The sequence below is a fragment of the Engystomops pustulosus genome, chromosome 2, assembly GCF_040894005.1.
Source record: "Engystomops pustulosus chromosome 2, aEngPut4.maternal, whole genome shotgun sequence".
NCBI lineage: Eukaryota > Metazoa > Chordata > Amphibia > Anura > Leptodactylidae > Engystomops > Engystomops pustulosus.
In genome coordinates, this window is record NC_092412.1 from 155966161 (window position 1) to 155993388 (window position 27228).

General features: G+C 41.9%; 1 protein-coding gene across 2 annotated transcripts; it reads right to left on the reverse strand.

Annotated features, from left to right (window-relative positions):
- Positions 1–5153: 5153 nt before the first annotated feature.
- On the reverse strand, positions 5154–26321 carry LOC140116629 (uromodulin-like). 2 transcript variants are annotated; one of them, XM_072133101.1, is made up of 10 exons: positions 26183–26321; positions 24731–24793; positions 23839–23925; positions 21550–21758; positions 18942–19078; positions 11424–11660; positions 10296–10452; positions 8891–8963; positions 6785–6814; positions 5154–5705 (listed from the first exon to the last, which is right to left on the reverse strand). In XM_072133101.1, the coding sequence occupies exons 2-10, from the start codon at positions 24777–24779 to the stop codon at positions 5641–5643; spliced, it is 1044 nt and encodes a 347-aa protein (XP_071989202.1). In that variant the 5' UTR covers positions 24780–24793; positions 26183–26321; the 3' UTR covers positions 5154–5640. The 2 variants fall into 2 exon arrangements, with proteins under 2 accessions (XP_071989202.1, XP_071989203.1); XM_072133102.1 differs by lacking the exons at positions 23839–23925; positions 24731–24793; positions 26183–26321 and adding an exon at positions 22357–22401.
- Positions 26322–27228: the final 907 nt, after the last annotated feature.

Here is a 27228-nt window from a genome sequence, read left to right on the forward strand (position 1 = left end):
AAATAAACGTAAAATAAAAAAAACTGGCAGACTGGGCCTAATTGAAATACAACCCCGGGCCCTAATAAATTTTCCCACTTCGGTCTTTGCGATGGATATGTGCGTCACTAAAACACAGTGGTCGCAAGTCTGACTCCAAATTGCTCCCAATTTGATAGTAGATGCACTGCAGCAAGTACAGCCACCAGCAGATCAACCAGAAATCAAATATATATAACGCTACTGCAGGCGTAATTAAGACGTTTGCATTCTCCTATGGCTATTTTCTAGCCAAGTATTACAGCACACTACTATGCCAGATGAGATGACGCTGAGTTATGAAAAAAATAAACGTAAAATAAAAAGAAACTGGCAGACTGTGCCTAATTCTACTCAAACCCCTAATAAATTTTCCCACTTTGGTGTTTGAGGTGGATATGTGTGTCACTAAGAGCTAAACACAACGGTAGCAAGTCCCCCTGCTAATTCCTCACAATATGGTACTAGCTGCAAATAAAAAAAAAAAAAATTATAACGTTATTGTAGCCCTAAGAAGGGCTGTTGGGTTCTTTAAGAATCACTCCTGCCTAACAGTAAGCTAATAGAACACCCTAACGCTTTCCCTGAGCAGCAGCAGCTCTCTCCCTAGCGGCATCCAGACAGAGAATGATCCGAGCAGCGCGGGCAGCGGCTAGTCTATCCCAGGGTCACCTGATCTGGCCAGCCAACCACTGCTATCTACGTGTAAGGGTACCACGTCATGCTGGGTGGAGTGCAGAGTCTCCTGGCTTGTGATTGGCTCTGTTTCTGGCCGCCAAAAAGCAAAACGGCGGGAGCTGCCATTTTCTCGAGCGGGCGAAATACTCGTCCGAGCAACGAGCAGTTACGAGTACGCTAATGCTCGATCGAGCATCAAGCTCGGACGAGTATGTTCGCTCATCTCTAGTCAGCACCTAATGTTTTGTCACCGCTGTGGTTATTACCACTAAAACAGAGGTAATTTGCCGTTCTTTGTTTTTTCCCCTGGGAAGGGGTTAGACATAAACTGGCACCTCCAGCCTTATTAGGCACTATTCACAATAATTGCGGTTCACTTGCGGTCATTACGCGTTTTCTGTGTGGCTAATATGTACATCTTGCCGATACACAGGTTGCCATGGTGCGTTTCCCCCACAGTTTATTGTTCGGACCGACTGGTCCATACTGCAGTGTGAATACTAACATACATATGGTCATTACGCATCTATTTACTTGCTCATGGTTCCAGCGATGCGATCCTCTCTCTATATATTTTTTGTCTATTGACATCAGCTGCTGTCAGTCTTTTGATTGGCAGTGGTTCTGCCCATAGACTTACAATGTGCCGATCCGCACACCCGCGGTCGCCATTCCCGGTGTGCGTTTCACCATGCGTACAAGCCCAGTGCGATGGTGTATACGGCTATTACTAGCTCTTCTTTTGATATAAGGTGGTGAGACGATGGGGACTTGGTTTATGGCTTGTTAACTATGGATTTTTTAAAGATTTTTTTTCACTTTTACTATGTCAGTGTTCACACAGATCAATGGATGTTCACGTTGTATTCTAAAACTATATTTGTATACATATACCATGGTGAGACACATGCACTGCACTTTAATCTAATGATGTATCTATTTGATATTTGTATTTTAGTAAATTTTATCAGCATTATGATTGTTTGAACTTTTCACATTGCTTGAACTTTGCACTTTGTCTGTATTGGTCAATAATGATCACATGACCTCCTCCATTATGTTTATATATCTGTACACAATCAGGGATATTCAGCCTGAGAAAGGCTAACTGTTTGGAGCCGAAACGTTGCTCTTTCACATGGAATAAATCCACTAAGGTATTTTTTCACAACAATCTGGTGTGCTGCCTTTTTTTTCCTTTGTCTTGTTTTTTTATAATGATTTTTTGTATCTATCCGTCCTACATTTAATTTCTTTCATTCTTCCACTGAAACCACTTTGCTGCAATTGAGTGTGCAATGGATGAGATTGATACTCTCCTATTTCTCCATTTTTACACCAATTATATTCTCAGCGTTTTTTATAATCTTTCTCATTGATCTTGTGACTGCTCTGGCGCTTTTCCTCTTATATTACTTATGCACTGCTCCAGAGAATGATGTAATCGCTGTGTTGTCCCTGACAGGCAGAAGTAAATAATTGCTGCACCATCCTCCAGCTGCTGTGTATGAGTCATCCAGCTTAAGTTCATAAATCCTGTCTGAACGGTTCAGGAAGCATCATAGAATGTGTTTATGAATGGCAGCCAGCATGCAACCCAGCTTTTCCAAGCTTCCAACAATTTTATAATTGTTTTTTAAACAAAAACACTTGGATCAGGGATTAAGCAAGATATGTTTCCGCATAAGTGTCGCTACAGCATTCTCAAAATGCATGAAAACAAATGGTAGATTTCCTTTAACCTCTTGGTACAGCACCAGTGCACCCGTTGCATTCCGTGTAACCATGTCACATGACATGGTGATATTGTGGACTCAGGTAACGGAGGCAGGAGAACCTATTACTGATGTTACCCAGATAACTAGATAGGTCTTGCCCACTTATTGCTGCGATTAGCCAGTCATGTCTGACTGGTCAATTGCAGTGCTTTGGGGCTGAAAAATAAGGTTTTAACTGCTACCTCCTCCCTCCAGCAGCACCATTTCAGTATGGTATAGCTGGAGAGAGGAGCTGAGAGTTTCCTTTACACCAAAATCACTATTGTACTGTCTGATCCCTATCTGTCCCCTCCTGCGTAATCACATTGTGTGATCACACTTGTCCTTCGTTTTTTTTCCCATCTCCTGTCTGTCCCTTCAGAACCCAAACACACTTTTCAGTGCACTGTGTTAGAGTTGTTCTGCACTGGACACACTTTTTAGTGTGCTGGGTGAATAGCGCTGCACATATCTTTAGTGGTAGTTAGGGTGTCTAAGGGCAAGCCAGGTGCATTTGCAGCGCCTTTTTGAGTGGTGCACATCAGGTTTTTTTTCCCTCCCAGAGCGCCTGTAGGTGTACCCGTAGTTGGGTGCACATTATTTCATCTTCTTCTGTGTGCCGGCTAGGCTGTTTATCTGTGTAATTTTTTTGGTTTACATTATCTAATTTTTCTGGGGGGAGCGCCAGCACTTGTGGAAGCGCGGCCACATCATGCATTGTACCAGGGCAGCTTTTTCCAGGAGATGATCCCCAAACTGCCAAGAAGGACACAGTAGAGCTGCATGGTGTGCACCAAAAAATGAATTTGGAAGGACATCATTTACCATTGTGCAACATGCCCCCAAAAACAGGACTATGTATGAAGATTGCTTCCGTATTTATCACATATCCCTGTACCTTTTAGATGTAGATTTTACCCTGATGTACTATGCACAGCTTATACTTCATGTGGCACCCTCCCTTCTAAGCCCTGCCGTGTGCCCAGCCTGTAGATTATTGCTCCATATGGAGTATTGCCATACCCGGGAGAACATGCATCATGATCTTTGAGGTGTTTATCTCATGTGACATAATGGATATTTTGTACTATGCACTACCCATTATGCATTTTATTTGGGGTCCACCTGTGGGGTTAAAATGCTAACTATACCCCTGGATTAATTTATGGAGGGGTGTAGTTTTCAAAATAGGGTCAGTTCTTACGGGTTTCTACTGCTATGGAAATCTAAAGAAGATGAATGGCAAAAAGTTTCTAGAAAGAAAAAAATTGTGGTATGACTTTGTCTAAAAAGTAGAACATTTGAAACTTTGAAATTTGTAATTTTTTCAAAAAAAATTTACAAATTATACATTATAAACTATAATGTCTCATGAGAAAACAATCTCAAAATCACAGGGATCTGTTAACCAAGACCAGGGCCTTTATTGTTTTTTCATTTCCATTTTTTACTCCCCACCTTCAAAAATCTATAACTTTTTTATTTTTACACGTAAAGAGCTGTGTGGCGGCTTGTTTTCTGTGTAACAAACTGCACTTCATAGTGATGGTATTGAATATTTTATGCTATTTACTGGGAAACGGGAAAAACGGGAAACATTCCAAATGCAGTGAAAATGGTAAAAAACGCATTTGAGTCCTGTGGGCTTGGATTTTACGGCTTCCACTGAGCCCCCCAAATGACATGTCTACTTTATTCTTTGGGTCAATACGATTACGCGGATACCAAATTTGTATAGGTTTTATAATGTTTTCATACATTTAAAAAATTAAAACCTCCTGTACAAATTTTTTTGGGATTTTGGCATCTTCTGGCGCTAATAACTTTTTTATACTTTGGTGTATGGAGCTGTGGGTGGTGTCATTTTTTGCGACTTTTGATAATATTTTCAATGATATCATAATTGAATTTCAATTTTACCTGAACAGGTAACATGTTAACCAAGAGGAGTCTGCAATGTAGCTATGGAGATTTTTGTATTTTCTCTGGGCATTGCATGGTCTGACCTTGGGACAAATGTGCTGGTTAATTATGTCCAATGAGAAATTCTCTCTGAATCTTTTCGTATGTGAATAATTCTTTCTCATTTTGGAATGATGGCCTTTTAACCCTTCGTAGATTGAGGAGCTGTAACTATTTCTTTTCTATGAAAATGCATAATGGCCTTTTCATTGGTATTGTTTTAACACATTCCTGAAATTACCAGAATAGCAAAGTGGTAAAACTTCTGCTTTTATAAAGGTGGTTGCATTGGCTGATGAACAATTAATCAAGAGCATTTAATTAGCAGAACCTGTGCGCTACTTATCATCTTAATTCCTGTGACCTATTTTAAACCTTACAGTTTATTTACCTAATTTGCAGACCTTCTGAGAATCTGATTTAAAAAAAAAATCTTCATGTTTTATGTGTTCTAATACATAAAACAATACAAATGAAAAAGGAGGGGTCACAACTGCTGCCAAGTCCCATGGCTGGAGAATGTTAGAGGATGTTGCATGTCAGAAACAGGTTGGAGAACATACAGCATGATGAATTCACACAATGTGCTTTGCAAAGTAGTTCTTTTTTTAAGGTAGGCACCCAAGCAATGGTTCCATAAAAGCCACATAAACAGCCATGGAGGAATAATAGTCTTAAATAAAGTATATTTATTAATTTTAGGCCTGAGAATTCCATACAAAACAGACATCACAAAAAGTAAAATAGTAAAGTTGTGTTAATTTCAGTAGCTCAGCCCCAATAGCCAGACTCTCATGTACACAGGGAGGGCGGTCACCAGCACTGGGCATACCCAGGCAAGTGCTGGGGCCCAGAACTGTGGTATAAATCCTGCTATTGTGTTGAACAGCCAATAATAATCTTTCCGGTGGAAATGCCCTCTGACCATTGTTCATTACATTAGGTGAACATTCTGAAATAATAAAAATAACATAAAAAAGGGGCGTTGTAGAAAGTGCATACCATACACAGAGGCAATTTATTTATGAATTATGTTTGTGTCATTGTCAGAGGTTCCAGGAATTTATGCAATGGTAGAATAGTATTATTTTGTTGACTGAAACTGATAACAGAAGACATTTCATAGAAGTGTACCAGTATACCAGTGTGCAGTATAAACATGGCAGGAGGTATCTGTGTTTAATGTTATAGCACCAGGGAATTCAGAGTACTGTATACTGTGCATTTAAATCAATCTCACAAAGAATATCGAAAGAAGTATTGAGCTCAATATCCATGACACAGTGAGATCTGTAAAAAAAAAAATTACAAAAAACTCAGGAGTTAGTTCACACAGATCTGAGAATTGAAAGGTTCATCAATTTTAATTTTAAATGAATATATAGGTATTTACAAAATTCAAAATGTCTCATAAAATTTATAAGCATTGTTGTTAGTAACTAATCTAAGGGTGTTTCTACAAACAGAAACATTCAGCTTTTTTTTTTTTTTTGCAGCATTTCGAAGACACAACTTTGTAACTCCTGTAAAAACTACAGACTTTCATCATGCGCATGAACACTGTTTTCTTCTGTGTGCTATCCAATTTTTTAACTGATGGCACACAGACAAATTAATTTCAATGCCCCCCCCCCCCCAGACATGTGGCTCAGACATGACATGAGAGACTAAGAGTCCAAAACAGCTGAAATGCCACCCTTGCACTCCAAAATAGTCCAAAATATCCATTGAAATATCCATGTCCTGCCTAGTAAAGCAGCTACTGGCCTACGCAACCAAGTGGGGTATTAAAGGGAACCTGTCACCAGGAGACCCATGTTTAGCACTCCCCCAGTCCCCACAGAGCATAGTACATACACTGCCAAAGTGTTTTTGTATAAAAAATTGGTTTTACAGAAAAAAAGATATGTTATATTGTACCTTTTATTAGCATCTGCTGTGTGACAAGGCAGTTGCCAATATATGAATAACTCCCCACACTCGGGATTGGCTATAGAGGAGCAGGGGGTGTCGCTAAGCCAAGTGATGGGTGTTTTCATATATTTGAAAAGGTCACATGGAGAAGCTGTTCCCCAAGGGTGAGGGGGAACTGCTTCTTTCCAGACCCTCCCTTTTGGCAACTGCCTAGTCACACAGCAGATGCTAATGAAAGGTACAATATAACATATCTTTTTTTCTGTAAAACCAATTTTTTATACAAAAACACTTTGGCAGTCTATGTACTATGCTCTGTGGGGACTAGGGGAGTGCTAAAAATGGGTCTCCTGGTGACAGGTTCCCTTTAAATCTTATATGTCTCTCACTTCATTTCAATGGGAGTTACACAAACAACAAACCATGTTTTCACGTAAGAAGAACAGTATACTTACTATTTGCAGAGCCATACATATATTGATCATCTGAAAAACAAGCAAAACAGCAGAGAAAAATTAAACCAATGTTTTCACTATATCTTAAAACAATCAATCAGTTCTCAAAACGTATGGCTTTATAAGTTCATGAATCTCCATGAGCAAATTGTCAAGGCTGTTCCTTCCTATCTGATATAATTGAGCAATATTTTCCTTCTTGATGTGACAAAATATTCTTTTTTAGATATTGTATCTATCACTGCTTATCATGTTTATTGTGTTTTTTGTCTTTGAGATAACATTCAATCATCCTACCCCAAATGTGATCCGATTTACCTATAACTTTCATTTTGCTTTTTAACAAGATTTGAGAATTGATCAAATGCATGCCATTCTTGAAGATGCTGAGGCAGTTTAAAGCATTGTCTGAAGACATTAGGAAAGCACTGTGAAAACACAGGCATAGTTTTAGCAAGGTTTTGTCTTTAAAAGCTACATTACTAAAATCCACCCAGAATCTGCTTCCCACTAATACTGTAATTATTTTTCTGATAACACTTTGGTGAGTCCAGTGTAACTAATTACTGCTGAGACTTGTCCAGCTATTTGTCACAGAAAGGAGAGGCAGCTTTTGTATTGGAATTTGGGGTGGACTGCCATTTCAAATTCCAATCTAATATGTGCCACGTGAACAAGCCTTTAGAAGATTTTTACACAACTAGTTATATTAATCTAATTCAGTTTAGAGGTAAGCACATGAATTGATTCTAAAAAGAAAAGTGTCACTTCTATGTCTGGGACTGTAGTGAAGGGGAGTGTAGAAAGTACAGAATTGTTGATTTCATGGAGTGCACTCCTTTCCTAGCATCCGCTCATTTTATGCTCAGGGACGTATGCCTGTTTGTTTTGGTGTATAAAATTTCAGTTTCAGTTGGCCGGCAAGTACCGGTAATAGCCCTTAAAAAGAGGTTGGGATATCTACCTGTCTGCTGCTTACAGTGGATGATGGAAAATAAACAAAGCAAATACAGATGGTTTAAGTTAAAGGGGTATTCCGGGAATATGAACGTCTGACACAACAACCCATGATGATGTAAATAAATGAATACAACAATACTAAATGTCATTAGTCACAAAACGGAGCTTAAATAATTTGATTTTATGATTTACAAAATTTATGGCCTCTCTAAAGTAGGCGGAGTTATCACTAAGATGGCCGCCACTGGAAACTACAAGTTCCATGATCCTTTAGTTCTCAGTAACTCCTCCTACCACTTATGCTCTGCCCCCAGTGATGATGTAATAGGATTTCTTGCTCTGTTACCATAGTAATGATGTGTAACTGCCATCACCACAACACTGGCCATACTGGATGCACTGCAACCAACCGACTACAGCCAAACTCAGAGGTGATCACATGACCCTGCCCAGGACATGTGATGTGGACATGTGACCAGCGGCCATCTTCCTTGCTGCAACGGACCGCGCGGAGGAAATTAACGGACTGATTAAAGGGCCAGTAACATTTTAATTCTTCATTACAGTCTATGTCACCAGCATTTTCTGCTAAGGGGAGAAACATTTTAAATAACAACTAATTACATATTAGCTTATATTTTGAGTGCCCACTTGTATATGAATTATGCTGATTCCTGGAATACCCCTTTAATGTTCACATCAGGGCCAAATGTGTGGCCTTTTGTGCAAACTTAAGTCACTCTTGTATGTCAACAACTTAGGGGGTTATTTATCACCAATATCTTGCTTCTTATACTACTTTATTAAACTTCTTTGTCTCAGTTGAGAAAAAAAAGTCTCATAAAGTGATGCAAAAAACCAACCAACGAGGTGATAAATCCCTATAGTCCCATCTTTATCCCATCTTGTGACCTATTAAGGTGACTTAAATGGTAGATTAAAGGGGTTGCAATGTTCATATGATGCACTGATAACGTTAGTTACAGTTAACTCTTTAAAGGACCATGTTCTTTTCAGTTTTTAAATTAATCCTCATCTCCAAAAGCATAGTTTTTAGGGATTCATTTATAGTTTTCTTTACTTAATAGGAATTAGCGCCTACTAATAGGGAACAACTTAATCTGTCTCTATTAGGATATCACATACCTGCAGTTAGAAATAAACTAACTAAAACTGTCTGGTCCCGACTGGATGCTGATCTGCCTCCTACTGTACAATTCTGTAATAGAGAATAATAGATTGATTTTAAAATGCTCATTGAATGTTATATACTGAAAGAAAATAGATAATTATTCTGAGGCAAAATGAAGGTTGTGGTGCCTTGCAGCCGTTTACTTCCCACTCAGCAAGAAGAGTCTTATACTGTATTTCTTTGACTGAGCTGCATCTTGACCAATAAATGCACTGGCACAGGCTCAATACACTGCAGCATTTTAACCCCTTTAGGACGCGGCCGGTCTATACGTTAAGGCACAGTATTTTTGTTATCTGACATGTGTCGTCGACCGCAGAATTTAAAAGGTTTATAGCTGACACTCCTTGTTTCATGATGCCACCTCAGCTTCTGACGATGAGCTGAATTGGCATCAGCACAACAACAGAGATATCAGTCATTCAGTGTTAACTTACCAAGCCCTTATCAAACCTTGTGTTGACCTCTTGACGCTCAGCGAGGGATCTATTGGTCACTGAGTGTCAAGAGTTTAAACACAGGATTCTGCATTATAGACTCCCATTGATGTGATAACAGATCAATGTATGTTTTTAAAAGGACTGCTATGAAATCATCAAAGTCTTTAAAGTAGATACTGTGCAAGTTCCAATTTTCCTTTGTATAACAATATGTATAACATGTTGTAGAAATGCAAGGATAATGAGATATTTTTCTGTCCTGAGATTCGGTGTATTCGGTGAATATGAATGCCTGACACAAAAACCCACGATGATATAAATAAATGAATATAACAAAACTCAATGTCATTAGTCACAAAATGGAGCTTTAATAGTTTGATTTTAGGATTTACAAAATGTATGGCCTCTCTTAAGTATGCAGAGTTATCAACAAGATGGCCAACACTGGAAATTACAGGTTCTAGGATTCTTTAGTTCTCAGTAACTCCTCCTCCCTCTCTGCTCCCTGTGATGTTCTAACAGACTTTCTTGCTCTGTTACCATAGTAATGATGTGTAACTGCCCTTGCTGCACATTACCTTCCTGAGATGACGTCTCACCATAACAATGACCATACTGGATGCACTGCAACCAACCCACTACAGCCAAAGAAAGTGATGGTCACATGACCTGTCCAGGCAGGTGCAGGACATGTGATGTGGACATGTGACTAGCAGCCATCTTCTGTGCTGTGTCTCCTCCACAGGGACAAAATGAATAGACTGATTAAAGGGCCAGTAGCATTTTCATTCTTCATTAAATAACAACTAATTTTAAATAACTATCATATATTTTAATGACCCATTTGTATATGAAATATGCTTATTCCTGGATTACCCCTTTAATAGAGAAATCATCTTTACTGTTGATAGAGACTTACTGTTTGACAATCATCTGTGCAGAGTTTAAGTACAGCCTTCAGATTGACTGTATAAAATCCAGATATCTGAAAGACTTTCATTGCAAACCGCGATTCAGAGGACTCTCCATTGCTTATCACTGCCATGAGTTCGGCAGTTAATCCACTGGTTGGACATCTTTCCAAAAAAAATTAGATACATATAAAAATATGATACAAATCTATCATACCAAATCAAATAGTGGATATTACAATTACAAGTGTAACCATGTGAAACTGGAATCTCTGGAGGTTGTGATTATGAATTGTGATAACGAGCAAAGCTGGGTTTTCTTTGTCAGCTAAAAGTTAAATTGTGCTGCAAGTTGCAGATGGAGAATAAGAACATTCAATACATTGGCACCACACAACATCAAAGCCAGGGTGTAGTTCACTGTAATTGTATATGTGAGAACACTTGCTTCCTTAAAACATGACCTTTATTTTGTTCTCAATTGAAAACCCAAACTGATGACACCACCAGTATTGCCAGCAGCTTACCGTCAGTGGGTGGTGGCAAGACAATACTGGTGGTATCCTCAAAAAGGTACATAATGATCATCTGAATTCAATTTATTAGAGTTACAGGGGCTACAGCTACCTTGCAGTCTTTAGTAGGACTTTTAAATACATACAGCTATCATAGATATCTTGGTGATAAAGTAACCAATTTTTGTATATAATCTGTGAAAAACACCTATAACTTGCCAAATAATATTTAAAACTACCTTTATAGGGATTATAGTTTCTAGTCATGAACACCAACAAACTAAACTTGTTATTACACAATTAATACTGAGTTAGGCTGCATTCACACACACGTATGGGGAGCCTATATACGTCCGGCATATATACGGAGTATATACGTCCCCCACAGCCGGCAAAGGGCGCACAGTGCCCTATGGGAGCGGTATGGTGTAGCACAAGTGCGGTACCTTACCGTTCCGTACCCCGCAAAAAGATAGGATATCTTTTCTCTGAATATGGCGCTCACCCCCTACTCCTCTCCTCGGCGCCGCCGTGTGCTCGCCGTGCTACGGTATGGCGGGCACACGTCAGTGTGAATGTAGCCTTACATGTAGGGCAACAAAATAAAACTGTGACACTTACCCATCTTGCAGCAAATAGTATGTAGGTCCAGATTCTGAGGCTGAAGCATATATATCAAGCACTTTAATTTTAAAATTTTCAACATCCAAATTTGGTATCATCACAGCAACATAAAGAGTGCTTTCCACATATACAGGCTCATTTTCATTCAACAATGAGGAAAACTCTACATCTTTATAAATAACCATTGTTACTGTTAGGGTACTGAGGGTACCAGGAATGCTTATCTGTGTGACCCTACATAATAAAAGATAGAAAATAAAATCAATGACAAAAAGCCAGCTGCATGTGATGGAAATGCATGCTCTACTTCTCTCTGCTTCATATTATGTCTCTAATATAGGGTAAATATGGGTAAAAACACGATATCTAGAATAATGGGTCTATTAAATGCTAAAATAAAACTTTAAAAAAATTTTGTTACAGCAGCTAAATTTAAAAAAATGCACCATCGGAATCCAGCACGATAAACCAGGGACACTTATTCATAGATCCAGGCACTGTGACTTTGGTAATATTCTTATATTTGTTATTCATGTCCTCCTTCCTTCTAAAATGTAATTTTTTTTTAAAAAGTATTTATTTTTGCAATTTTGAAATTTTATACAATTAAAATAAACAAAATCGAAGAACAAGATTGTCTGTCACATATTTCCTTCCCCCATTACAGGATTATTATACAACAGCCATGGTAACAGTCAGGTTCTTGCTGCGTTCCAAAATTAACTGAGGGATATTACACAGTAAATGACAGCAGATACTGTAGCCAGACATCTTGATACAACACAAATAACTATTGACCCATAGACAATCAGTCACACACACACACACACACATACCAGCACGCTCAGTCTCCTTCATCATGGAGAGGAGTATATATCACATGGGATTATAAGGCAGTATGGGGAGTCGCGCACCATCTGGACCAGATGCGATCAAACTTCTGGGGACACTTCCTGTTAGCATACAGGGATCGGTAGTGGGGAATGACACTGTTAATAAGTAGCATCCATCTTTTTAATGGAGGGGGCTCCTGGTCCTTCCAGGTCATCACCACCACTTTTCGGGCGTAATATAAGACAAACCTAAAGAAAATTTTGTCATAGTGGCCATTGACAACTTCATTTATGATGCCGAGGAGACACACAGAGGGAGACAGTAATCGTGGGAAATCAAAGTGTAGATTTAGGAACTCCAGCACTTCGGACCAGAAGACATGAACCCTAGGGCAGGACCAGACACAATGCAGGAAGGATCCGACTTCAGCCTGACAGCGAAAGCAAAGGTCATTGGGCATTGCTCCCATGCGGAATAATCTAGCAGGGGTGAAATATACTCGATGGAGGAATTTAGATTGGATCAGGAAGTCCCTCGCACTCACTACAGATGTGAAGTAGGACAGTTCGACCTCCCTCCAGTCATCATCTGACAAGTCAGGGATATCCTGTCTCCAGCGTTCACAGGCTCTATCAAACGGTCTGGACTTTTGCTCTTGTAGGAGAGCATAGCACTGAGTGAGTGGCTTAGGGAGGTCCGGGGTACTCATCAGAGTCTCTAGTTTGGAGAATTTCACTGTCAGGCTGAAGGAGCCGAATTGGGCTTTGAATGCGTGTCGCAGTTGCGTGTAATGGAAGCTGGCCGTATTGGGTACAGTATGTCTCTCCCTTAACTCGTTAAAGCTGAGTAATTCTGCTTCCGGGGATAATAGCTGGCCTACAAATTTCACCCCCGCCGCCCCCCACATTGTCCAGCCCGGGAGGGAGAGGAAGTGAGAGAGCCACGGATTGAGCCACAATGGAGTCCTGGGCGAGAGAGGGGGAGAGCTGCTCGGTTCTACCAGGGATTGTGCCCTACGCCAGCACACCGCTACCGTACGTAGGGGAAGTGGGGTATCAGATGGGGACTTATACCTGTACAGCAGGTTTGTAAGGGCCTCGTAGGAACCTACCAGGGCACCAGCCAGTGCAGTAGCTGCATTACCCATGTCTATATCTATCCACCACTGGGCATATACTAGCTGGGAAGCCAGGTAATAAAGATACAGATCCGGGGCAGCCAGTCCACCCCTAGCCTTGGGAGCCTGAAGCAGCGCTAAACTGAATCGCGGGGCACTACTCTGCCAGTAGAAGGACCTGAGAATGCCGTCCAGGCGTTTAAATAGGCTCTTAGGAAGCAGTATAGGACAAGCATGAAAAAGGTATAGGAATTTTGGAAGAAAAATCATTTTAAATATATTAATGCGCCCGTACAGAGACAAGGGGAGAGTGGACCAGGCTTTTAGACGCGATTCGGTTGCAGTTATCAGGGGTGTAATGTTTAACTCCGTAAATGCCTGGACCTTGCGTGATACCTGAACTCCCAGATATTTAAATGTGGACACCACCTGGACTGGGACGGGGAGGGAGTGTACCCCTACATCAGATAAGGGAAAGAGGGCCGATTTGTCCCAGTTAACCCGAAGGCCTGAGAACCCCCCATAGCGTTCTATCAAGGACAGAAGGGATTCCAGTGAGGGGCCCACATCCCCAAGGTATACAAGTGTATCATCAGCATAGAGAGATACCTTTTCAATGATAGAACCTCTAGCAATGCCCTTAATGCCCTCGGAGTGGCGGATCGCCACAGCAAGGGGCTCAATGGCGAGTGCAAAGAGGAGGGGAGATAGTGGGCAACCCTGTCTAGTGCCCCTAGCCATAGGGAGAGTAGGTGAGATGTTAAGATTAGTCCGTACCCTAGCCTTGGGGTCGTTATACAGTAGTTTAACTAATGCTGTAAATCGAGGGCCAAAACCCATTCTAGGCAAGAGGGTCCATAAATATGTCCATTCCACGGAGTCAAACGCCTTACAATTGTCTAAGGACAATATAAACCCAGGGTCCGAAGACTTCTCTGCCTCTGCAATGTTCAGGTGTAATCTTTGTATATTTATGTCAGTTCCCCTCCCTGGCATAAAGCCTGTCTGGTCCGGGTGAACCAAGGATAATATTACTTTGTTAAGCCTTGTCGCCAGAATTTTTGCTAGTATTTTAACATCTGAGTTTAGGAGGGAAATTGGACGGTATGAGTCGGGAAGAAGCGGGTCCTTACCCGGCTTAGGAAGAACTACAATAAGGGCCTCTCGCATGGAGTCGGGGAGGGAACCGCTGTCAAACGCATCGGAGTACAGTCTAAGGAGATGGGGAACCAGAGTTTCGCAGTTATCCCTATACCATTCACTACCCAGTCCGTCAAGTCCAGGTGTCTTACCGGGGGGCAACGATTGAATGGCCAGTTCCACCTCCTCCGCCGAGAGCGGAGCATCAAGCTCCGATGACTGTGCCGATGTGAGTCTCCAAAGTGGAAGACTGTCAAGGAATCTGGAAATCTCGACGGAAGAGGCGGACAATCTGGAGCTGTAAAGAGAGGAATAGAATTCATAAAATACCATGTTAATGGCCCGGGGTTCTGTGATCAGGGCTCCACTACTGTTAAGGATAGAGGGAACGGAAGCACAAGGACGTTCAGCCCGCGAGAGATATGCAAGCAGCTTCCCATTTTTATCTCCAAATTCAAAGATAGACGCCTCCCTGGCTAGCAGGCGCTTGCTGGTGCGCTCCTTCACTACAGCTAGATGGTTCCTCTGCGCCTGAGCCCAAGTCTTTTTATTCCCCGGATTCGGTTTCTTTAGATACTCCTTTTCTGCGGTCACCAGTGCGGCGGTCAGCCTTTCCTCCTGCGCATTTAAAGACTTTCTATGGCCAGCTACACCTGACATGAATGCTCCCCGCACCGAGGACTTGTACGAGTCCCAGACTAGAAGAGGATCAGGATGGGTTGAGTGTACATCCCAGAACTCGCTGTGCGCTGCCCTAACAGTACTCTGGACCGCAGGGGACAGGAGCCAAGCCGGGTGCAGGCGCCATAAGCGGGAGTCGCTGGGGGGGCCTATAAGGAGACTGATGAGCAAGGCGGAGTGGTCTGACGTACTGCGCGGGCAATAGGATACCTGATTAACATGCTGCAACATATCAGGGGAGACAAAGGCCAGATCAATCCGAGAGAAGCTCTTATGAACAGAGGAATAGAATGAGTATTCTCTCTCCTGAGGGTGCTTACAACGCCAAACATCGGCGAGGTCTAGAGAAGTGAGCATTCAGACGGACCGAGCCTGTGTCCAGACCACTTGTACGATCCAGGGAGGGATTAGGGACTGCATTGAAGTCACCAATGCAGAGTATCGGACTGGGAGGCATAACAGCCAGTTTACTGGATATTAGGTGCAATACAGCTGGATCAAAGGGAGGAGGGACATAAATAGACGCTATAGTAAAGGTAAAGCCCCACAAGGCGCAATGTACGATCACAAAACGGCCAAAGTGATCCGGCGCCACCTGTATGACTTCTATGGGAAGCGCTTTGGATATGAGTATGGACACTCCCCTAGCGTAGACAGAGTAGGAGGAATGATACCCTCTAGCCACCCAGGCCCGCTTCAGAGAGAGGACCTTCTGACCCGTAAGGTGTGTCTCTTGGATACATACAATATGGGGGGCCTGACGCTTAATGACGTCTAACATCAGAGCCCTCTTGAATTTGGAGTTAAGTCCCCTCACATTCCAACTCATTACCTTAAGTGAAGACATGTTAGCGGAAGGGAAAGGGGTGTGGGGAAGGAGACGTGAGCAACCAAGCATTCATCCTTTCATACCACAGAGACACAGACAGACAGACAACAGTGAAAAATATAACAGAACTGAACTAACAATCCCAAGAATACAAACCCCCTGTCTAACACCCTAACAGCAGTAGTGCAGACCTATACCCACTAACAGTCAAATAGTAGAACAGTGGTCCCTAACTCAAGACAAACCTACACCATTTGTCCCGGGACCTTCAACCCTTAATGTATAAATGATCAGGAGATTATTAGGCAGCCATATTTTGCGAGAGCCAAAGAGGAGATAGGGGAGGGGGGGAGAAAGGAGGGAGACGTAGGGAGGTAGTGGTAACAGGAAAGGGGGGAGGAGGGAGAGGGAGGAGGGAGAGGGAGGAGGGAGAGGAGGAGGGAGAGGGGAAAGTGCCATGTGTGGCGCACTGGTCGATGTGATCAAAAAAGAGAACACAATCATTCACAGGGTACATTTTGTGAGGTACGCAGTATGTAAACCAATATTAGAAAACTGTAACAATGATCTGGGACCCCTAAATATCTATTCAAGACTAAGTCCAGCACTGTCATTGCATATCAGATAAAAGGATATGTGGGTCCATTCACTCAGGAGGTGCGGGCCTTCCAGCTGGAGCCCGTGGAGCTGCATCAGCCCAGTGAAGTGCTTCGGTTGGGCAGGTGAAGAATCGAGTCTTCTGTCCGTCCACAATTCGGAGCTTGGAAGGGTACATCATGGAGTATTTATACCCCTTGTCACGGAGACGGGCACGGACCTCGGTGAACTGTGCGCGCTGTTTCCTGACGGATGCAGAGAAATCAGGGTAGAAGGACACTCTGCTGTTGGCATAGAGAATTTCTCCCTTGGTACGGACAGCCCTGAGGATAGAGTCCCTGTCCCTAAAGTGCAGCAGCCGGGCCAGGAAGGGTCTTGGATTACCCCCTGGGGGGCCAGGGCGGGATGGCACACGATGGGCCCTTTCCACTGTGAAGAACGGGGAGAAGGTATCTGCAGGCAGCATATTTTTGAGCCAATTTTCAAAAAAGGATACAGGGTCAGACCCTTCCACTTTTTCAGGGAGGCCAACCACTCTGACGTTGTTCCGTCGTAGACGGTTTTCAAGGTCATCAGCTCTGTCGATGGATGCAGACATTTGGCGCTGGAGCTCTCTGATCTGCGTCGGCATAGGCCTCTGGACATCTTCCACCTCAGATATTCTGCGTTCAGTTTCGGTGATTCGCTCTTTGGCTTTGTGGACATCATGTCGTAATAGAACAAAGTCCTGTCGCAGCTCATCCACCTTGGTGACCAGTTTGGATTGGCACCCATTAATGGCCGCCAGCACCTCTGCAAATTTGCGGTCCAGTTCAGTGGCCATGTCAGGCGGATCAGCACCCTCTTCATAGCTTACAAGCTGCGGCGGGCTCTGGGAACCTTCAAAGAGGGAGGGAGAGGAGTTTGGGGACCCCTGAGGAGAGCAGGGCTGTGTGCGGGAGAATCTCCCCAACTTTTTGGCAGCGTTTGACTGTATCTGTGCAAGAACAGCTTGGGATGTGGAGCAATCCTGCGCATCCAGGGGTTCCAGGGACTGGAATGGAGGATCTTCATGGACGGATTCATCATCCGATGGAGGCGCAGACACTCCGGACGCTGCTTTTTGCAATTTAGCCGTTCTCCTCCGGTTACCCATGGCGTCTGGGCAGGGGGGGCCAGTGATAAACAATCGAGGAGCCTAGCGTCCAGTAATTAGCAGAGATACAGTCCAAACCCACGTGGAGTATTGCAGCGGCACTGCAAGGGTTAATATAAAGCAAAACCCAGGAGCAGGGGATCACTGGGAGTATGGTGGGCTGCACAGCTTGGGGTCCCCAGGTGAGAGGAGGGCAGCAGCAGGGGAATTACTTCCCTACCTTATTCCTGGCTGCAGTCCGGCAAGGGAGAGGTTAATCCTGCGCGCCTAGGCCTCAGGCAGCGCAGGGGAGTCCAGCAAGATGGCGCCTCCGGCAGGATACAGGGCTGGCTGGAGCGCTGCCACGATCCCCCGACAGGTCGAGTCAGCAGCACAGCGGGTCGGCGGCACAACACGGGGGGGTTCCCTCCCCCGGTATTCAACACCGCTCCGGTGTGCAGCCGCGATGTCGGGCGGCTATGGTCTCGCCGCCGCGCGGGACACGTGGGAGGCCGCAGGAGCTGGAGTGCGGGAGGGGACCGCACGGAGCCGGTGACAGCCGCGATACCGCCACCGGAGTGTGGGGGCAGGTACCCGCGGCACCGGGGAGCAGGCTGGAGGGGGTACAGGTGGAGGATGGCTGCCTGGGAAGGGTGATAGGGTGCCAGGTCCCGGGAGCTCCGCGGTGCACGTCCTCCTAGGTCGGCATCAGGCCACGCCCCCCCTTCTAAAATGTAATTTTAACATTATTCTAATGAGCCTGAGGTGCTCTGGGGGTATTTCCAGAGCCCCTTAGTGATGTCTTTTCACTTGCTGTTAAAATAAGCAGAGCTGGTCTCCCCTCCCCCTGCACTTCCTCCTGCTGCTAGATTACACAGGCAGGGGGAGGAAAGGCAGAGTAGGGGGAGGGGGAGGCATGTTCTGCTTATTGTAACAGCCTGTGATGCTGCAGAACTGATGGGCTGTGGTAACACCCACCTGAGCCCCTCTAACTAAGTAGCATAATTGTTTATTTTAGAAAGAAAGGAGGCCATTTATAACATATATATGAAGATTACCACAGTCACAGTGCCTGGATCTATGAGTAGGTGTCCCAGGTTTATCATGCTTGATTTTGAAGGTAGATTTGAAGGTTTCACATTTTACTTAGGTACTATAGTTATTATTATTAATATTATTTTTGTACTGCATAATGATAATTACCCAATTAATGGACGAATTGCAAAATTCACTGAGACTCTTGTATAAAGTGGGTATATGCATGAAATGTTAATTATGAAATTTTGGAAGATTCCATAGATATATAGATTATTAGAGTATATGACATGTGTTGAATTAATCTGTGAAAAAAATAATACTATTAGATTTTAGAACTTTTCTATTCAAAACAATTCTAGGGCACAATAAATCTCAGAAAAAAAGTTAAATTATTTACATGAAAACAGTCTATTACTATACTATTAATGTAATTTGCAATGTGGCATAAGGGCATTACAATAGAAAACTGGTATTAGATAATATATATAGTTGAATTTAGTTTCATCAATTAGTCGGAACTTGACACAGTTTCATCTATAATACATCCATATTGTTGCTGTTTGTCAAAATGCATATGCCCAAAAAGGACACTTTGATCGATTATTGGCACATGTTGGCATGCCTTTAAATAGCCAATTACCAAAAGTGACAATTACAGTCATTAATTATTATCAGTGCATCCTGTACATTATTTTTACCATCATATCCCTTGTTTACATGGGGAGATGTAATGCTCATGAACACACAACTGACAAATGAGGCTTTGCTAGATTACATTTAACACTGTATTGTCTACAATGGCCCATGGCTGCAGCAAAAATAAAGAAAAAATACCAATTTTCAGGATTTTCTTGTTTTTGCTGTTTCTTTCATGAAAACATGCTGCTGAGCTTCTCTGACAAATTTCTGCAGCATGTCAGGAGCAATTATCTTTGTAATGTTGCACTGGGGGAGATTTACTGTATCTTCTCAGCCAGTTTTCTGGCAGAGAAGGCATAATGGGGCACATTAACTAAGAATTGGCCGCATATATATTCCCACAGACGGCTGTCTAAATGTACCCTAAGGCTGTATTCACATACCATTTTTGCCATAAGTTGTTAGGATACATCAGTAAGATTCCTGAAACACCCTTACACTATGGGGCACATTTACTAAGGGTCCACACGGCGCATTTTCGTCGGATTTCCGATTTGTGCTGCGGCACACGCGATCAGATTTTGGCACAATTGTGCAGACTTGCATGCGACACAAATGGAGGGGCGTGGCCGACGGACAACCCGACTGATTTGGACTAAGCAGGGGATTTACATTTCAAATTGTTTTGCACTCACATACACCGGGAAAGAGAAGGTGAACCCTGGCGGACTTCAGCGGGGAAGTGACAGATGCAAGAAAATGGACGCACGATCTTGAAGAATCCCGCTGGATTTCATCCTTGTCAGAGAACGCACCTCGGGGATTGCGACAAGACCGGGTAAGTAAATCTGCCCCTGTGTGTCTAGGACATATCCCACTGTATGAACATACTGTAAGACACATCCTCCAAACATCATTCAGGGTTTTAGGAGAAACCGAAGGAATCAGAGTGTTTCCCCCGAGCACGGTGGAAAGACATAGTCTGCTGTAAATTTACATAATGTTTTCTGTACAGTGTCTGTTACATACTGTGCAGGAGGAGGCAAAATATATGCCTTAATATATGTCTATGTATATGCTCAGGATATACTTTGGGATTGTTCCTGCATATGCTTAGCGTATACATAAAACACAATATAAACCTAGCCTAACATATTAGGGAGGGTAGAATCTCCTAGCATTATCTATGGACATAGTAGCTAGTGTGAATGGAGACGGGAGGGGGAGAGGAGGAGCACAAGCTTGTGTATGTGAGATACCGACAGACCAAGGCACGGGAGATTTGAGAGTCGGATGGCACTACTCCATGGTCATTATATTTAGCATGAACCACCAAAAACTATAAGGTACTAATCTGACATCATGGGCTTGGTGGTGCTCTGGTTCCCTAAATGTGAATAGGTCCCAATGGTGTAAACAAAAAAACTGTGGAATCGGCACTCACCAGTCTTGCTCCTTTTCAAATGCTGTTTTATTGATGCATACTTACAAAAATCTTATAAAAAATGTTGATCAATGTGTGGGGGTGAGGGAGGACGTGGGTAGACTCACAAGGTAATCAGACACATGACAGCTGTTTCGCGCTCCCTGCGCTTCATCTGACCTGTTTTTTTTTTTTTTTTTGTTTAGACCAAAAATTTGTGCTGCTCCCACTCCCAAAAAATCAGCTAAGTACATTTTATTTTACAGCATTATAGGGACCTTGCACCCTATATGTTTATTGCTTTTTCTTGCAAGGGATTCATAGATGTTGAAGTTGTTTTCTGGACCAAAACTTTTAATTAAAGGGGTTGGCCACTTTACCTCAGGTTTTTTTGTCATGTGTGTGTAATTGTGTGGGGTACAATATTAGGTAATTTACCATTATACATCTAACGGTATAAATGGTTCCCCCACACTCACATACACATAACAAAAAACATGAGGTAAAGTGGCCAACCCTTTTAACTATTCCTATGTTAGGTCAATAGTTGATCATGGAGGAAACATGTTGGGGTAGCAGGTTGTGCATTTCCACTTATGAATTACTGACCTATACCACTGATAGGTCATTTATTGTTTTGGTCTGGTTAACCGCTTTAATTACTGTCATTTTGTTTCTATGTATAATACTTACTCATAATTCTTGACTTACATATACGTTGTTACCACAGTCATTCGTAGACAGTGGTCTATGCAAAGACATGAGAGCAGTGTCATTTACAATCTCTCTTGCAGCTATACAAGTGTCATTTCCCAGCCTTATATATGTGCTATTGTATCCATTTTGTTCCAGCCAACATTTGGATATATACACACTCATAATCCCAGCAGTACAGTCAAGTGTCGGTGATGGACTACTGCCTGTTAAAAAGAAGATAGGAAGTGAAACATAATATACATGTTTTAAGAGTTTACATCTTAAAACCTGTGAAAAGGTGTCTAAAATATGTGTAAGAGTCCATATACATGACAGCATCACTTTCAGTAATTTGTCCACAGTGGTCATCAGTTTTGTTGAGGACCAGAAATGTCATGGGTGTGGGAACAGCAGTTTTCCTGGACTTCTGAGACAACCAAATTATCTCTTATGGATTTTATTTAACATAAACAATGGACATCTCCCTGCTGTCAATTGGTGTGAAGTGTGATGAAGTATGAAATACGAACAGGAAAGACAGTTGAATGTGTAAAATATATACATTGACATGGCTTAAAGGTTTTGTGTTTTTGTATATGTGTTGTGTTGTGGATCTGTCCTTTTTGTGTATAGTATATTGTACGTCTATTGTAATGCAGAATCCCATTATGCTGTGGCAAGAATTGAAGCCTCCTTTACATCTCCATTCCTATGATAATTATAATGAGGGCTACCATCAGAGGGGAATATAGGGACTCTAGTCTTTGACCCAGCCAGAAGAAGGGAAAATGAAGGGAAATGAGTCTGCGTATTCTCACCTACCTTTGCAGAACCTGCTGACTGTTTACTGGCTCCCTTAACTGCCATCTCACAATTTATTGTCAGTAGGACAAGGGTATGTGTGTTTGTTGCTAGTGAGAGATTATGTGGCTGATTTACTATGAGTTGTGGATCGCACTTTCAAGGGACTGTTCATCTTTTTTGGGGCTTTGACAGGTATTTAGCAGGTGTCTGTGCTGGGATGTGTCGCACGCGATTGGTTTTTGGCGCAGCTGTGCTGGCTTCCATGCAACACAAGTCGGGGGCCTGCCATCAGATAATTCGATTGGTTCGGACTGAGCGCAGGATTTAACTTTCAAATTGTGTTGCAAGACAAAGCACTTACATGCACCACGAAGAAGAAGGTGAACTTCATCGGACTGGAGCGGGGAAGCAAAACATGCAGAATATCGGGCACACAAAAACAGAGTGGAAAACATTAAGTGAAAAGTTAAAATGGTACTTTATTCCAAAATGAATAGAAAGGAAAGTATCCACCAGTCTCACTTGGCATATAAACATGTATATAGCACTTTGTTTGCAAATGGAAGACAGCAAGTATATATAACTGCTCATCACCACTATGGGGATTGCCCATGGAAATGACTATATCAGAACCATGATCACAACCCCAAATAAGTCCACATGGTTAAATGCCAAGTGAGATTAGTGAATACTTACCTTCCTTTTCATTTTGTTACTGGTACATCGTTTTCGTATACCTTCTGTATACCACTTTTGCTTTTAAGCAACAGCCGTGCATGCGCTCTACTTTATACCCATGCTTTCTCCGTGAGATCGGCCCCCTCTCTATCCATTACGCATACGCAACTGACAGGTGCAGTCTAGAGAGTGGGGTATCAGGAAGACATGGAGCGAGTTTCTATTATGTCTCTATAAGAAGTGTGTTTAAAACTTTATGGGCATTTTAAAATCTACTTTAACCCCTTATTCACCAGTACATATAAGATGCATGAGCATATGTACATACAGCACACATATTTGCAGATCACAACACATATATAAAGACATACATACATAGAGCACACAACAAGCAATTAACAATATGAACACTTTATAATAGTCCTACTGGACATTTACAAGTTATCCTGAACTGCAGCACAGCAAATGGGGCAGCTGGATGCACACAGTGGAGAAGCACAGAGCACATTGTCACTGCACTGTCCTGTCCTGCTGCAGCCTGGGAGTGAGGGGGGTCAGTTGGACAGAGCAGTGCAGAGGGGAGGGGGGGGGGCTAATATTCACTCTGTCTTCAGCACAGAGAGGAAGGAATGAGCAAGATTGAGGTAACCATTCAAATTTCAGAAGGGCTTCCAATTGCATGCCTAAATTGAATAGATTTTTTTTCTAAATTATCCTTTAAATTTAAGTAGTATAAAGTGGTAGAAGTATAAGATGGGAAACTAACATGCATGGGGGAAGGAAGGGCCCCACAAAATGATAAGATTATGCTCATCACATTACCTGTATCATTGTATAGTGTTGAATTACAGATGCAGGTGGGGTCTTCACAGTGCTCATCAGATGCACAGACATCACATGCTGAATGGACTGCAGAAAAACAAAGAAATAGGAATTAGGAAGGAAATATGAAGTTTCCTTCTTTTTCATGTTAATTTTAAAATTAAATATGAAAAAATACAAATGACTATTTAAAGTACAGGCGGTCCCCTACTTAAGAACACCTGACTTACATACGACCCCTAGTTACAAACGGACCTCTGGATATTGGTAATTTACTGTACTTTAGCCTTAGGCTACAATAAACAGCTATAACAGTTATCACTGGTGTCTACAATAAAGCTCTATTGTTAATCCTGGTTCTAATGACAACCCAACACTTTTAAAATCCAATTGTCACAGAGACCAAAAAAAATTTGGCTGGGCTTACATTGATTAAGTATACAGTTCCGACTTACATACAAATTCAACTTAAGAACAAACCTACAGAACCTATGTTGTAGGTAACCCGGGGACTGCCTGTGCCTGCCTATTTATGTTTAATATATAAACAAGTTAGAGAAACTCACTGAGACATGTATATATGCAATATCTGCACAGGGTTTGTGCAAATAAAATGTAAATAGCCCTATGGAATCCTATCCTGAATGGGTTAATAATTGAAATGTCTTCTAGCAAAGGTCTCCAAATGCAAACCTACAACTTTTTGCCTGACACGAGCCTGCATTCATTCACAACATTTTAGGAAATATAGTTCTGCAATTGTTGGAGGTCTACACGGGTCAGAGGTCATTGCCTTATAGTATAAGACAAGCATATTAAATCAGTTTATTTTCTGTAGATTATCTCTTTGTCTCTTAACAGATTTCTTAATGAGAATGGAAATTCCACATACCTGAAATGATTATGCTCAGCACAATACCTAGTATTTGGAAGATCCGCATAGTGAGACCCTTAGCTGGAAAGATACATCAGTCAGAAATTATTTAATATCGTAATATACATAACATATGCTACATTACAAATTAGGAAAAACATGCATATTAATATAATTCTGTTTAATATAATACCAATTCTTAATAATCGATTGAAAAGTCGTAAAAGAAAGTCGTGTGAAAATTGGTAACTTGTTGAAATGTCAAAAATTCTTCAGGGATATAATTTTTAGAATATTGTGAGGGGAATCACAATAATCACAAAAATATATCACAGGGGAAGCTTTCTCAGAGGCAAGAGGCAAAAATATCAGGCAGGGGAAACAGGAAGGGGCCGGATATTTAACAAGGAAGATGGCCGGCCAGTGCCAATCATTGGCGTGCTGGCCCATTAAAATCTTATAGAGACGACGCGCACACGCCCTAGCAGGCGGGGACGCATGCGCCAGAGCATGGAGACCGTTTGTGGACCGAGGACAGGTGAGAGAAGCTGCTGCTGGCGTGAGGGGGCACAGGGAGGCACGCGGGTGCGCCTGCGACCCAGGGCATGGGTTGCAGGAGCACTTGTGACATGATGAAGATCTAGAAACACCACTAACAAAAAAAACACATGGTGAAAAATTAAAGTTTTGATCAGTGATCATAAAGAAAAATACAAGACGAGAATTTCTATGGTACATATTACTCTATCACTAAAAATTTTGTTAGAAAACACATACATTTAACAGGAGTGTTCCTAAAGCAGTTTACCTATAAAATCAACTTTTATCTTTATTTAGATGAAGCACAAATGCTTTGTGGGGCTTCATTAGAGTCCTTTCAGGCTCTGGTTTCAGTGACTCATACACCCCCCAAAGCATTAGTAACCTTCCCTCTGTACCCACATTTCCCCCAATGTCTGCATGAAATCTTACGGTGGCATCAGATCCAAAAAAAGGTGTTATTTGGGGGCGTGTAAGAGCCAGTAACCCCAAAACCTGAAGAGGTTCTGGTGACACCCCTTGAAGCACTAGTGTGTTATTTAAATAAAGATAAAAGTTGATTTTGTAAGTCTATTGTGGGAGGAAAGCTCTAAATAAACATATGTCCTTATTCACGCTGCTGGGTGCTCCTCAGTTAGAATCAAGTTAGAATGTGATGGTAGATTTACAAAAATCTGTAAAAAATGTATCTAGATTAAGATTGGAGAAATAAATGTGGGCCTATGCTATTATTATAATTCACTATATAATGCTAAGGAACATAGACCCTACAGTTTATTCTACAGGCTAAAAGGAACATTTATTCAATAATACATGTACTTCTGTCTAAGCTTAGAGCTGAAACATTAGTCAGTTCATTGTTTTTGCTATACATTTCTATGTTTCAATGCTACAAATGATAGGTTCATATATTTATCAAACAGTACTAACCAGTCCTAGATGTCAAATGCCCAGGATCGTTGGCTGTTCACGAAGATGCTGTTCACCAAAATCCTTAAACCAACTGTTCAAGTGGCACTCCAGTTTCAATACCTAGGGAAATAAGTGTTCCAAAAGCTGTATGTGTGGCATAGAGACTTTCTTTACACAATACCATAAAGGAATGCAATGTTGTCAGGTGACTCAAATGAAAGCCTATAATTATCAAGCAATGCGACAACCCTCGAGGCAGCTGTAGTATTGACGTTTAAAGGGAATGTGACATCAAATGTCAAAAAAATGTTAAATGGATAAAAGTTGAGAGTCCTAAGTTGTTGATGACAAATAAAAAGCTGTTAGTATTCTGCTAGAATGAACCATCCTGGCCACCATGGATGTGGAATCCTTATGTTCAAATACTTCACATCATGATGGATTGAAGGCTTGCCAGACCTGCCTGGAAAGGGAAGTTATTGACTCTGATTCTGTACTAAGGCTCAAATATTTCCTTACAGATAATTACTTTTCATTTGGTGAGCATAAGTACTTACAGCAAACTGAAACAGCCATGGGAAGTAAAATGGCGCCACAATATGTAAAACTTTTCACGGCTAAACTGGAAAGTGACTTTCTGTCCACTTGCACGGCCAAACCTCTGGCCTACTATAAGTTCATTGATGATATCCTGCTTATCTGGACTTATTCTAAACATTAGCTAAAGAAGTTTCATGATCACTTCAAGGAGTTCCATCTTACCATCAATCTGATCCTTAAATACTCATTTGGTGAAAGGCATTTTCTAGATTCTGTCATCAAAAAACAGGACAATCAAATTGAAACATCATTGTACCATAAACCAATTGACCACCCAACATACATCAGATAAAAGAGTTTCCATCCCAAACATATAAAAAACACAATTGTTTATAAATAAGCAACTGCGACTGCATTTGCAGCAAAGCTACGGAAAGGGATAAGTACTTTGCCAGCCTCCAGAAAACATTTTAAAATCAGTATTCAAATTTCCAGCGCCACCTGGATTTCAAGAAGTCATCTCT

Bases quoted from the DNA above. Each gene is read 5' to 3' on its own strand.
- LOC140116629 (XM_072133101.1), bottom strand. From the start codon at position 24,779: ATGCGGATCTTCCAAATACTAGGTATTGTGCTGAGCATAATCATTTCA. The intron at 19,079-21,549 runs GTAAGTCAAGAA...TTTTTTTCACAG, and splicing joins ACTGTGGTAACAACGTATAT to ATTAATTCAACACATGTCAT. The intron at 5,706-6,784 runs GTAAGTATACTG...TTTTTTTTACAG, and splicing joins TATGTATGGCTCTGCAAATA to ATCTCACTGTGTCATGGATA.